This window comes from Meleagris gallopavo, chromosome 1 (genome assembly GCF_000146605.3).
Source record: "Meleagris gallopavo isolate NT-WF06-2002-E0010 breed Aviagen turkey brand Nicholas breeding stock chromosome 1, Turkey_5.1, whole genome shotgun sequence".
Lineage (NCBI taxonomy): Eukaryota > Metazoa > Chordata > Aves > Galliformes > Phasianidae > Meleagris > Meleagris gallopavo.
In genome coordinates this window covers 187,696,333-187,710,961 of record NC_015011.2, presented here as the reverse complement: position 1 = coordinate 187,710,961, position 14,629 = coordinate 187,696,333, and the positions used below count along the sequence as shown (strand labels likewise).

Sequence of the window (14,629 nt, the reverse complement as noted above, 5' to 3'; positions counted from 1 at the left end):
TAATTTCATTGATTTGTGGTTTTAGTAATGCATGGCTGTTGCTGTAGTTACTTGCTGGATTATGAGGGACATTCTGGAATCATAGCAGTTCATTCTGCAGTTGGCTTTGGCATGAATTGCGCTTCATAACTTTATTAGGAACACTTGAAATGGTGTAGGTCCAAGAATCACCATCTGCTATATGAAGTTTGTAACACTGTTTACATAACATTGATTAGTGTACTAAAGTTGTAAAAAGAGGCCAAGAACATGTCACTGGAACTTGCATTCGTCTCCAGCTAATTACTGCAAATTAAAAATTAGGCAGCCTAGTCTAATCTCCTTTCATGGCTACGCAGCATCCAGCGCAGATTGTAAGTCAGTATCAGGTGCAGTTTGTAAAAAGCCATGTTCTTGGCCTGGAAAAAGAGATGGAGAAACGTAATCCTCTGAAGAAAACGATCCAAAGGCTTTGGATATTACTGAAAGCTGAATTTTTTTTACTGTAATGGTGTCGGAGCTGAAGGAATAATTCGTGGTGCAAAACGTTTGTGCACTGGTTTTCTTTATCTGCTGCTAAAATGTGTATCAGTAGCAGATCCAGTGTGCCAAAATGTATCTTTATGTACTACACTCTTCCCTTAGTTTGCTACGTTTTGTTGCCTCAAATGGAATTAAATACATGTAGCACCGGGAATTCATGATATTTGTTTATTTATTTTTAATCACGTCTCATAAAGAGAGCTCATCTCACAGCAAGACGAGGGCATAAAATGTCTCCTGAAGCATTCCATACAAGAAAACTGGCACCAAAAAGCAAGAGTGGGTCTCCTGCTTAACCTGGCTGGGTGTGCGCACAGCCGTCTTCGTTCTCAGAATCCTTGAGTTATTGGCCACAGCTGAGAATAGTTCTTATGAAATGTTGACTTTGGAAGAGGTGCCTGGCACAAACAAGTAGAACACTTAATTCTGATTGGGTGCGTGTTTTTGTTTTATCGAGTTCACACATGGTGGCAGAAATGCTTCTTGGCCGTGCTATGTACTCTCCTCCATTGGGTTTCAGAACCAGTACAACTGTGTCACCTCTCCAGGTGTGTGCTGTAGCCAGAGGGATTTATTTACCTGGTTGAATGTCTTCTGTTGGTCTATAACTGAGCAGCAGCAGGTAACACTATGGGGTACTTTGTGTTCTCATGCTAGAAGTTCGTATCCCAAACTGACCTTTGCTCTTGGGTAACAAACATAAAGCAACACTTTCTGTTTCACCCAAAGTCACTGAGTTTGCAGTCATAAGAAGGGCTGTTTGCCACACTTTTTTATTTGACCTTTAATTTTCAGGGACAACAAAGTACACTGAGCTTACTATCATTGTGCTCTTTGTGCTGTCTAAACTTCAAATTAGGATGACTCAAATTTCATTCTAGGTGGATAAAGCATTGCATTTGTGACTTCAGCATTAGAAGAGAAAGAAAATTTTAACAAGAAAGTAGGAAATTTGAAGTTAAGATGTACCCACTGTCCAATCTTTTTTCTTGCTCTCATGCAGTATTTCTTCAAGGCTTTTTTTTCCAGCTGTACGAACCTCAGGGTGACCTGAGGGTGCCCTCAGTAGAGCATTGCCTTCAAATTGAGAGTCCCTTCTGCATCCTCTTTCAATGTTTCTCTATTATTATACTGGTGAATACATACAGGTCTTCTGGAGAGTACAGTTATGGAGGATCTTCGCTTTACTTTCCCCTCTTAACAACCACCTTAGGTTATGTAGTTGTTTTAAGCGTTGTATGTTTAAGAATATGTAAGTTAAATATTATTTTAACTTTTCTGTCTCTTAAAATAGAATAACAGGGCTTAAAGAAATCGTGAAAGATCATCTATTTTCACTTATACCATGAGGAAGCATCACTCAGTGCATTCCTATCAAGTGTCTGATTAACTTACTCATTAGAAACTGCAATAATGGAGAACTTGTGACATCCCTGAGCAATTTATTCCTACTAGTAACCATTTTTGTCATTTTTGACTCTCTAATCTGAATGCTATAATGCAACCTGAGTCTATTACTTTTTCTCATATCCATCACAATTACTAAAGAGAACAGAATATTTCGTCATAGCAAACATAAGTAGCAAAGACATATCACATCCTGCCCACTTCTTTTCTTGCCTCAAATCTTCTTGTCTCCTTTTCTAAATCTCAGCTGTTTCAACCATTCCTTACATACAATTCCATTGCTCTGTTCTGAGTTCCCTGAAACTGATCCACCCATTTCTTGAAATGTGGTACACGTATGTATTCCGGATGATAAAGCAGCTTTTGATTTTTGACCCCTCACAGTCCTAACAGCAGTTTCCAAAGAAACAACGATTGTTCTTCATTGTTTCTTATCTCTATTTGTGGTTTCCACCTAGTATGCCATTGATGCATAGAATCCTATTTTTTCCAAACCTCACTTTTCTGTTTATAGTCCTTTTCTGCTTGGTATTAGCTACAGATGTAGAAGGAATACTTTTTGCTCTGTTTTTTTCCTTCATTGCTGAAATGATTGACTTGCAGACATCCAGGAGAGGTGCTTATGGAGCACCACTTAGTACGTCCTTCCAGTTGGTCAGAAGCTGCTGATAACTGCTCTCTCACTCCACTTGTCTAACTAGTTTTGTATACAGCATGGATCCTTTCCATTAGACTGTGCTGCAGGGTCCAAATCATGACTCAAGTCAGTACTGCAACACATACTGCTTTTCTTCTCCAGTCACAAATTGTAGCCCAGTGTTAAATAAGTTTTATTTAATTTTTTGATAGTTTTATGTTGATTGTTACATATACCTTAATGATTGTCTTTCAGATGCTTATAAGGCACCTTGAATCTAGTTGTGTTGATTTCTTACAGGAAACACCCTCCTCTAAGGAAGGCAGCTGAATCGCTGTTTTATCTAATTCGTATTTTTCTGCATGTATGCTATTTAGTGTTTAGCTTTTTTGTTTTTTGCTATAAATATCTTGTGTAAAGCATATGAAGCTATGTTAGCTGCTGTCACATTGGTGGTTCATAACCATTCTATAATTGTCCTCTAAAATGAGATTACTGGCTGCAAGGAAAATGAAGATAATGCCACATCGTTAGCAGTCAGCAAAAGATATGAACTCATCACAAGAATGCTCTTTATTTTGCTGGTTATTCATGCTTATCTTGAATATAAGGCTGAATAGACTCTTCTCAAAATAGTGATAGCTTGGAGGGTTCGGCCTTATTTCTTATAAAAGACCAACTTTCTGTGATTTTCCAGTCATGTTAATTCTGTGTGAGATAGATCTCTGGTGGAGACATGCTATGTGTTTGTGGCTCAGCAGGGGCATGTCATACTAACCAGTTCCAAGGCTCAGTGTAACCACTGCTCTTCTCAGTACGTCTCAGTTGAAAAGCCCAGTTTAGAGAGTGAGGCTGATACTTCTTTCACTAATCTTACTATTAATATCTATGCTGTTTTATTTTATTATTATTTTTCCTCCTGTGAGTGAGTGCACAGGAGTTAGCCAGCACCCAGAGGTGTGTATTGATTAAATGCAACAGCAATTTTATGCATGGTGTCAAAATTAAAAAACAAAAACTTCATCACCCTCCCTGAAACAAGCAGGCAGAACAACAAGAAACAAGAAAAGCACAAGAATAAAATTGTAGAATTGCAGAATCCTTAGAGTTGGAAGGACCCTTTAAAGGCCATCTCGTACAACTTCCCTGCAATGAACAGGGACACCACAGCTCAATCAGGTTGCCCAGAGCCTGATCCAGCCTCGTCTTGAAATGGATGGGGCATCAACCACATCTCTAAGCAATCTTTTCCATGCCTCTCCACCCCCACTGTAAAAGATTTATTCCTTATATCTAACCTGAATTTACTGAACTCAGCCATAGCATGGTCACTACAGCCCAGACAGCCTCCAATCTTGATGGCTGCACTGTTTCTGACATGTATATGTTACACTTACAGTTTCTGATTTCCTTGCATCATTCATTCAATCCTTGTGTTCATGCTTTGCACCTGGGAGAGACTGGAAGTAACACTGAGGGAAAATAAGATGAAGAAAGCTGATAATTTTCTGAAACACAGCCAACCCAAGAACTGGGACAGCGTGACCCAGCCCAGCTATGTTGGCAGTCTCAGCACGATGGGACCTGCAGCATGTGGGTACTGGCTCTGCACAGCAGCCATAAGCACCACTTAGATATTTGCAGAGCAAATTGTGGCAGATTTTATTGGAGTCATAAACAATGATAGCAGCAGTTAACTTCCTAGCAGTAATTTTTTTGGAAAGTTACTTTCATAACAGCCATCATCATTTGCTAAATTAAACTACCGAAGCACAGAAAGTGTTTCATAGTACATAATTTTAAAAAATCTTTTCTTTGCAATTTTGGGGATTTTTTTTTTCCTGGTGATTGCACACATTTGTGGTATTGAGTTCATTTTCTGTTTTGCCATTAAAGCTTTACAGTGGAAGCTTTACAGTATTTTTTATTGTTCAGAGGCCACATTCCTGTGATTATGAGAGTAAGGAAGGACCAGAAGTCCATTACAGAGATAATACCCCACCCATAAATGGGGCAAGATTTATGAGCAGTTTCTTAAACTTTTGTTGGTGATGTAACTTTCTATTTCCAATACTGCACCTGGATGTGCAGAACTAAAAATACAGTCTCTCTGAATAGCACTGCTGTAATTTAAAATAAAACTATGTTAGAATAAAGTTTAGCCCCTTGTGTTTCTACATTATAAGCCAGCTAGGAAGCTACTAAGGAACGAGTTTCTGTGGAAGCACTGAAATGTGGTTCTCAAAGCAATGTTTTCTAAACTGTGCATAAATACTTTATTCATCCTGTGGTTCTTCAGACAGTTTTGAGAATGTAATATGTTCTCGGGAGTTGATGGTTAGGAACCTTAGAGATGTGTCCACACAGCACAGGATAAAGTCAGAGATCTGTAGACTCCAGAGTTTATTCCAATAAACTTCATAGTTCAGACATAACAAAGAAATATTATATTGTACGAAATACAAGTTCAAGACTCAAGAAATTTTGCAACGTAGTCCTTTAGCTTGGTGGTACCAAGTTGAGGGTAGGGCTCTTTTCCCAAATAACTAGTAATAGGATGAGAAGTAATGGCCTTAAGGTGTGTGAAGAGAAATTCAGGTTGGATTCAATTATTCATTATTCAAAATTATTTTCAGAAAGAGTTTGAGGTATTGAAACGAGGTGCCCAAGGAAGTGCTGGATTCATTGTCTTGGACGTGTTCAAGAGCTGTGGAGATGTGGCACTGAGAGACGTGATCAAGGGCAATAGTAGGCATGGGTTGATGGTTGGACTGCATGATCTTATGAGTCTTTCCAACCTTAATGATTCTATGATTCGATGAAATGGATGCTGTCTTAGTGCAAACGTAATTAGAACAGTCTTCGTGATTTCTGCAGTGTTATATTTTTTAGTAACAGTCAAAATCTCACTTCAAGCCAATGTGTTACACATAACAACTCACTGATCTAAAAGGAACACATCATCAACCTAATTTGTCAATGGCCTTGACATACTCAAAATGATTGCTAACTTCTTTAAAATCTTTTTATAGCTTTTCATTTTTTTTAAAGGTTTATTCTGATTAAATACTCCCATTTTATTAAATGTCAGAGATATGGCTAATATGATACAAAAGTCTAAATGGACAGTCTCCTCATAATCACATTTTCCTCAAAGCAAACAGCCAAACACTGCCCTCACAATCCAATTACAGAATCATTTGGGAAAAGCAAATGGTGCATTCGTTTCTCTTGAATGCTTGAGTTTGCCAGTTAATCTTTGTGGGAGAGGTGTAGCCAACTGGAATTTTGAATAACCTGTAAATAGCAGGAAGGTTATTTGCAGAACACAGCTCCAAGAAGCCTAGCTGTTGCTTTTGTTTGTATCTGTTTTTTTCTCTCGTTGCAGAGAGCCAGTAGAGAAAGCCAGTGAGGAATTTGGCAGCAGATAAATTTAGCAAAGGGCACAGCATAACAGAATTACTGCATGTGCCACTATGATTTAAACCAAGCCAAACTCAGTTTGACTTTAAAATCGTTTGGTACTGATGTCCTAACAGTGCTAACATGGCACCAGCACATCCTCAGAGGTGGATGTAGGCAGGGGCGTGTGTTAAGGTATAGGTTTCCCCATCTGGGGCCTTTGAGGCAAGATTTGGAGAAGGAAGCATCACTGCCTGAGTCAGTGGCTGCTTTAGGAAGGGTTTGCTCCCCCCTACTCCCTTACTGAAAGGAAGGGAGGGTTGTGTACAGCTACAGTATATAAAGAATATATATGTTTTTCTAATCCAAGAGAAAGTGTTTCCTTAAAAATGCACATTTTAGGGGGGCATTCATCTCTCTGAAGAGATGAGAGTGTTGTAAGTAGCAGGGTAATTAACAGCACCAGAAATCAGATTTTGTATTTGGCAGTAACACACACAGCTCGATTAATGTGAAGCACTGATTGATAACAGCTTTGGTTTACAACTCAGGATCCAGTATTGTACTTTAGTATAAACAGCTTTCTTTTCAACTGCACCAAACTCTTACCAGATTACAGATGTTTTCTAAATAAAAAGTAATTATCTGGATTTACGTGGAAGCTTAACAGGGTAGGAGCTCAGTGTTGGCTATACTGCTTGCCATCTCCTTTCTTCCCAAGTATCACAGATGATGCATTCTGTCCAGATCTAGTAAAATCTACATGCTTTGCTGTGCTGTCTTTGCCCTTCTCCTTAGAGCTGTCACTGCTTTCTCTCTCTTTTTTCATTCAGATATCTTTAAGTATAGTTTTACACTCACTGCATGCAGAAGTCACCTTTTCAAAAGATCATCTGATACTGAAAATATCATGGATACATTCATTTTGCATTTTATTTAAGTGCAAAAGTTTAAACTATCAATTTGATTTCAAAATGCAAGCGATGAGAATTCTCTTTGCATTTATATCCCAGCAGCACGGCACGTTCAGTGGTTTGGAATATAATATTTACAAGAATTTCAGCCACAACTTTTCCAACTTTACCTACTTGTAATCTGTTTCTAACATATCTTCTGAAAGCTACATGATGTTGGAGGACGTTACTGGGGGGTTGGAGGATTGTTGTTTTAACAACCCCTTGTTTTATGGACCTCTGAGGGAATACAGAAAAAATTATAAATGTTCAATCCACAAAGGGGGAAATTCGGAGAGAAAATCCAGTTGTAATTCTTTTTCTTTTAAAGTTGCCTCTGTGAGTTTCCTCCACATGAATCACAAGCTGTGTCGCATGATCCTGTTCAATGGTGGAGATGATTGCGGTTCTCTTTGCCTGCATCCTTGGGAGGAGGAGAGGAAGAGTAGGCTTTTCATCAGTTTCCATTCCTTTTTTTTTTAATTTTCTGAAGCAGCCTTAGCAGTGACTTTGCAGAGGTGCTGCGCTCGGGATGCTTGGGCAGTCAGGGAGACTCCAAGACAATAGAAAGAGAAACTGATCATGGTCCTGGGAAAAGATTGGATATGGAGATTGTGCATGAAAGGGTGGAGGAGCTTAGGTTGGGTACTAAGGTGAAATGTTGATACTGGTGAATGTTTTTGCTCCCAGCATTTCCAGGTACCTTCATACGGTGATTGCTGGGATTCTCTAACAGAAAAGTTGCAGCCTGTCTGGATATGCAAAAATATGTGCACATCCATATAAGGGAGCCAAACTTTGTTTGAAGTATATTTTTCTTTTGGGAGTAAGGTGGTAAGCAAGTTTTAATGTCTTTACCTTGAGTACTGTGCTGTTTTGGGCTCCTCACTACAAGAAAGACATCGAGGCCCTGGAGTGTGTCCAGAGAAAGACAGTGAAACTGTGAGGGGTCTTGAGCACAAGTCTTATGGGAAACAGCTGAGGGAAGTGGGATTTTTCAGTCTGGAGAAGAGGAGGCTCAGGGGAGACCTTATTGCTCTCTACAGCTCCCTGAAAGGATGTATGTTGTGCTGAGGTGGGAGTCAGCCTCTTCTCTTAGTCAGATAGTGATGAGAGAGTATGGCCTCTAGCTGCACCAGGGCATGTTCAGGTTGGATATTAGGAGAAACTTCTGCTATGAAAGAGCGGTGAGGCATTGGCACAGGCTGCCTGGGGAGGTGATGGAGTCACTGTCCCTGGAGGTATTCAAGAGCCATGGAGATGTGGCACTGAGGGGCATGGTTTAGAGTGGTCACAGTCATAGATGAATGGCTACACTAGATGATCTTATGGGACTTTCCAATCTTAATGATTCTGTGATTCTGAATTAATTAAAATGGTCATAATTGAAAAAAAAATAAAATTCATTGAATAATCCATGTGAAAGCAACCTTACCATCTATGAGGCAGACATGCATATTGGAACTAGATGAGCTTTAAGGTCCCATCCAACTCAAACTATTCTTTGAGTTTGATCTCCAGTACCACCTGTAGTAGTAGACCTGGCAAGGAAGCTCCTTAGTGTGTAGGTGCTGCTCAGCTGCAAGTAGTGCCATGGATCCAAGGAAATCGCATCTAAATGTCTCTCTATTCCAACTTGGATACTGCAGTTTTACATTGATGTACTTTATTTCTGATAGGAAAACAAATAAGCAGAGTATGCATTTTTAAGCTGACGTGAAAGTCATGAGTAGCTTTGATCTCAAAAGAGCCATGTATAACCAAATCTTCTGAGATTTTTAGAAGTTAGCTTCTTACAAATTTATCTAAATGAGGACCAAAATGCCTGTTTGCATAAGATGCCATGTCACAATGAACAATAATCATGTTCTTCTCTGGTCCCTGAAGAGAATATTGTTCAGATACTTGGAAAATTCACTACAACCAGGTAATGACGAGTCAAAATAGTTACACCTCCAATCATAACTTTTAGAAATCTTTTTTCCACTTGAGAATGTGTATTCTTTCATGAGGAAAAATATTAGTAGTACACATTTTAGAAAGACATTTGATTTTAGTTTCCTCTTCCCATCAGAATTGACTACAGGAGCTCTTTTGTTAGCTTGAGTGCTAAATATTTCATTTTAAAATTATCTTTCTTATAAGCAGTTATATCTGCGAGGAAGATCTTATTGGTAGGAATTATTATTGGATGCCAGAGCTTTTTGGAAAATTTACATTTACAAATTAGTCTTAAAACAATTTAGTTCAACTGAGCTTGAACTAACTCTTCTGTTTCTGCAATTTAGAATAATTATGTGTGTCCTTGAATCTTGACTTGCTTTACAATCCTATTTTTCAGTGACACTTAATCTGTACCCTCGGTCCAGTAGTCACAACACATTTGATTAACAAAGTGGAAAGTATAAGACCCTGAGAAGATATGAAAGAAGTACTGCATTTTTTTTCTTCTTCTTTTTTTAAGAAAAGGGAGCTTTTTGAGAATAATGTTTAGAGGACAAACGGGAAGAGGACAAAGTACAAAAAAAAGGAATTTGACTTGGAGGAAGAGACCTATGATTTGATTTTTTGGTAGTCCTGTGTAGAGCCATGAGTTAGAAGACTTAATGATCACTGGGACCCCTTTCAACTCAGGATATCATATGATTCTAAAACAGTGGAGCAGAGGAGATGGAAAATGAAAAAGAACTGGATACAGAAGACACCCAGCTCTGATGAGGCTGCACCTCAACTATTGTGTCCAGTTTTGAGCCCCCTCACTGCAAGAAAGACATTGAGGCCCTGGAGTGGGTTCGAAGAAGGGCAACAAAGCTGGTGAGGGGTCTGGAGCACAGGCCTTATGAGAAGCAGCTGAAGGAGTTGGGATTGCTCAGTCTGGAGAAGAGGAGGCTCAGGGAGACCTTATTGCTCTCTATAACTACCTGAAGGGAGCTTGTAGTGAGCTGGGTGTGGCCTCTTCTATCGTGTAACTGGTGATAGGACTAGAGGGAATGGCTTTAAGCTTCTCCAGGGGAGATTTAGGCTGGACGTAAGGAAATACTACTTTTCTGAAAGAGTGGTGAAGCACTGGAATGGGCTGCCCAGGGATGTGGTGGAGTCACTGACCCTGGAGGTGTTCAAGGAACAGTTGGATTTTGTGTTGAGGGCTGCTGTTGACTGTTAACACTGGGGAGAAGATGAGAAGTAAAGATCGAGATACAAAAGTAGGAAGATGTAGTAACCTCTCTAAGTATGTTAAAACAGAGAATGGATTATCCTGCAGAGTTCATTGCAGCTCACAAAGGAGGGTAGGTAGCACTCAATTCCTTAATAGCAAGGGGTTTAATAGCAGGGGATGCAGATGGTGTGATCAGACACAGTCCCATTTCTTCATGATGACCCTCCCTTCTCTGTGCAATGAGACACCCTAATGTAGAAATGTGGTCCCCCGGCTGGTCCCAGCAGGCAGGATGTGCTGCAGTAACGTACAAATCCATGTCCTGCGCTTGCAGGGCTTCCTTCCCACATGGCCATAATGAGCTCTCTGTAGAGGAGTTTCTAATTTACTCTTACCCTGAAGGATAACATAAGCAATATGGGAATGTCGTTAAACATGGCATGTGGTGTTTCTGTGAGCTACTTTCTCCTTATGAGTTCTATGGATGAACGGGGACTTGTTTCCTCAGAAGGTTTCTTGTGATGAGTACATCAATTGGTCACACTAAAAATCATTAGAAGGCTTAGGACAAGGCACTCTGATTAAAAAAACCCCAAAACATAATTGCTGGCACTCAGCCTCGCAGCTCAGTGTGGGAACTTCTTCCCACATGACAGAGAGAGAGTGGTGTGATCCCATGTATAGCACCTCTTTATGTATCCAAACATAAATAATTACGGTTAGTTCATGTCTCATTGGAAACAAAGAGACTATCACGCCTTGGCTCTCTTCCACTTTTGCTGTTTTCTTTATGAAAAAAAGAAACCTGTGTGTGGCCATAAGTTAAATTTACGTTATAATTAAACATGATTGAAATCGACCCCATTTGCTTTTGTCTTAAAATTGTGCCAGCGGGGGAATGTGGAGAACCCAGATTTATTGCTGCATCTCCTCCGTTCCTCTGCTGCTCTGGCTCCAGAGCTCAAAGCTGGGCTGTGAGCAGTGAACGATCCTACTCCGTTATGGGGTGTATGGAGCCGGACAGCGACAGCTGGCAGCCATGGGCTTTGCTGGCTTCAGACCAGGGGCAAATTCCCTTCTGATGGGAAAATTCTCTGCTGGTTGGCTGTAAGCAGATTGCGTGCCTTTAAAAGAGTGCTTACAGGGCAAAAAATGGTGCTTCCTTCCTGCAGCTTGAGATGGCTACATTAAAACAAAAAGAGGGGAGGTTTAGGTTAGATGTTAGGAGGAAATTCTTTACGCAGAGGGTGTGAGGCCTTGGCACTGCTGCCCAGAAGTTATGGGTGCCCCATCCCTGGAGGTGCTCAAGGCCAGGTAGGACGGGCCCTGGGCAGCCTGAGCTGGTGGCACCCAGCCCATGGCAGGGGGTTGGAAATGGATGGGCTTGAAGTCACCTCCAGCCCAAACCAGTGTATGATTCTATGGCTCTTCCAAATCTCCCAGATTGAAAAATACCACTAAAAAACCCAAAATGTTATTGAGATTTCTTCCCATCTCAGGGGAATCTGAAATGCTGGGTGCATGCACTGTTTTTAGCTGTGCTCATTTGCAGCTTGAATGGCTCACAGAGGTCAGCAGCAGAGTAGGGACTTTTTCACCCCTTGAGCAATGAAGCATTGAGTAAAAGTTATTATTACCAATTAGCAGTGGCCTGTATGAAGCAAATCATTAGTCTTAGTTCAGTTATTAGCAGCCAGATGTTCATGAGAAGTACCATGTGCCACTGCCATTGTACATTAGCAGTATTTGCAGCTGCAGTTTAGATTTGGGACATCTCCATGCTGTCTCTGGGTGTTTTTTACCTCCACCCAAGGAGTGTGTTAAGAGACTGCGTGGAGGTTTCTTTTGTTGCTGCCAGTTTTATGTATAAATTACTTTGGGAATAAATAAGGGAATGGCAGACTCTAGAGTAGTGGCCTTCCAACACTTGAAAAGAGTTTATAAACAGGAGAGAGGAAGAGTGACTTATTAGACAGGCAGATAGCAATAGGATAAGGGGGAATGGCTTTAAATTAAAGAGGGGAAATTCAAGTTAGAAGTTAGGAAGAAATTCTTTACTCGGAGGTCGATGAGGCCCTGTCACAGCTGCCCAGAGAGCTGTGGTGCCCCATCCCTGGAGATGCTCAAGGCCAGGTTGGATGGGCCCTGGGCAGCCTGAGCTGGTGGTTATCTTTGGTAACAATGGAGAAATAACTATATAGAACTATTAATAATAAAAGAACAACAAAAAGAATCCAAACCTCAATACAGCAGATATTTATTGCATAGGATTTACTCAACGTGTAGTGAGAATGGCTGTAAGAAATCCTTTTCATTGGTTTTTGGGGTATGAAGAGCGAGTTAGAATGTGGCTTTCCCTTTCAGTAATTCAGATGTCTTGTGATTTTCACTAACAGCAAGGAGGGGTATGCTGGGCACTTTCCATGCAGGCGGCAGGGCTGGGGCTAGCAGCAGCTGGGAGGGACATCTGGTGGCCGATCCAGGAATGAAGGCTCAACATCAGCAGCTGGAATGTAATTGCACTGTAGTGATTAAGGCAAAAGCATCCCTGTGTTTTCAGTGTGATTACTTTTCTGTTTCAGTATGACTCTAGAAACACTTAAGAATGTTTTTACATTTTGGTTTGTGTATGGTTCTAATTTACTTGAAAATAGAAACTAAGGCCTTGTTCTTGAGCTGGCAGACATAGTATGTCTAACACCCATAATAACTCAACAGGACCTTAACTTACAGCTGTCAGTAGGTTTTAAAGTAAACTCATGATATTGCACAGTGGTTCTGTGGGCAGAGTGAGTATACCCAAACCCTGTGCTTTTGGGCTCCCTTCCAACTCAACGATTCTGTGATTCTGTGATTTCTTTGTTTCAGTCCATCAGTCTGCAGGCATGCTGATCCATCTTTATGTTAAAATGTTATGAGAATTTCTTGCTTCCAAGTTCCATAAGTGAAGAATCATAAAATGTCTTCTTTGTGCCTCTGCTATATTAAGTAAAGATACAGTGGACAATGTTGTTTAAGATTACCTTGAACCCCTATAGATCCTATATACATCATCAATGTTTTAGATGCAGGAATTTTAAAAGAGAAGCTGTTCAGGATGAGCTTTCTGGCATTGTGCAGAAGTGTCTCAAAGCTTTCTATGACATCTGCCTTCTGTTGGGAGTTTCAGAAGAGAGAAGGCAAGTGAGAGGCACACTAGTAATAAATGGAGTGAGTCCACCTGCATACTACAACCAGGGAGATGGAGCCTATTGCATGGCTGGTACCATCCATAATGCTGAGCTGGAAACTAGCCACCACCTCACTGTGTCTTTCCTGCTACTCTCCCACCCAGCTTCCAGCAGCAGGCACTGGCTGTGTGTGCTGCCTCCTGGGAGCCCGTATCGTGTGCTCCTGGGGGCAAGCATGGACTTCCCAGGGATGGTATGGTATTTGTGGGCAGAAAGAGGAGGGTTGTGTTCATTCACTCTTGTTTATGAAGATCTTGCATTATCCAAATGGTCTTCTCTTACAACAGTGTGTTCTTGAAGTGATGATGTTGATAAGCTACTTATGCTTTGTAAAACTCATCTCAACTTTTCTTCTTTGTCACATGAAATTGCCCATTGCTACCCCAGTAGTTCTGTCACTGTCCTTTAAAGATTTCACCACTCTTTGTGTTGATAAAACAGAGAAGCACTGACGTTTATATGCTTTACCCTTTGTTTCTAAGGCATTCCAAGGCTGTGGTGACAGCTGTGAGATTGGGGGTAGCCACAGAGTTGTTACAGACTTGCTGTTTTCTGTTAATGAGAAACTGGTGTTCATCCACAGCCCTTCTACATTGTACACAGCCTACAACTCTTTGCTGCAAGCGGTCCTTTATAACAAAGATTGTTGTTTTTATGTTTCAGGTGCAAAGATGGCTTGAAGGGATTTACATACTCTGCACTGAAGTAAGTAAGGAGAATAGTTCTTTGAGTACATAGCTTGAAGAGAAGATTTTGAGGAATTGTGCACAGAAGAAGCTGCACTGCTGGAATGAGTTCTCCTAAGAAAAAGCATGCCATTATGTAATTTTATGATGGGGGGAGGGATATACAGCATATTTGAATGCACAGTATTCTGGTAAGAGAGGGAACTTTTCATATTTTGAATTACTATAGGAAGGAAATGAATACACGTGCTGTGTATGTTTTTGAAGGCATGCTAATCTTTTTTCTTTCTAAACCTGGGATTCATGATTCACATTATTCTCCTTGAAGGAAAGGGCCGCAGTGTTTTGACCTGGAATTTATTTTCTGTGTAGTTCTGTGACCAGCGACCAAATAAAGCATGGATTTCTGGCATATCCTATGCTACTAAACCTTGTAGCTGCCTTGGTAATATTGACTTTCCTAGAGTTTATTTTACCATGGAACTCTTTGGTCACATCCTTGCATTTTATACAGAGTTTTCCAGCCATTGTGCCTTCTGGCAGAAGTAGGAAGAGACATTTTTCTTATCACTACCTTATATACTCTGCTACGTGGTTACCACTACAACAGCCCATGGTCAGTATCAGCTCACAGG

General features: G+C 40.6%; 1 protein-coding gene across 1 annotated transcript in view; it reads left to right on the top strand.

The window, feature by feature from the left end:
* The window catches only part of LOC100551294 (transmembrane protein 135), a 104,164-nt gene that overhangs the window by 72,310 nt on the left and 17,225 nt on the right, over positions 1–14,629 (top strand). Inside the window, exon 4 of the mRNA XM_031552288.1 lies at positions 13,972–14,013. Coding sequence (XP_031408148.1) covers positions 13,972–14,013 — 42 coding nt within the window. The remainder of the gene's footprint in view (positions 1–13,971; positions 14,014–14,629) is intronic.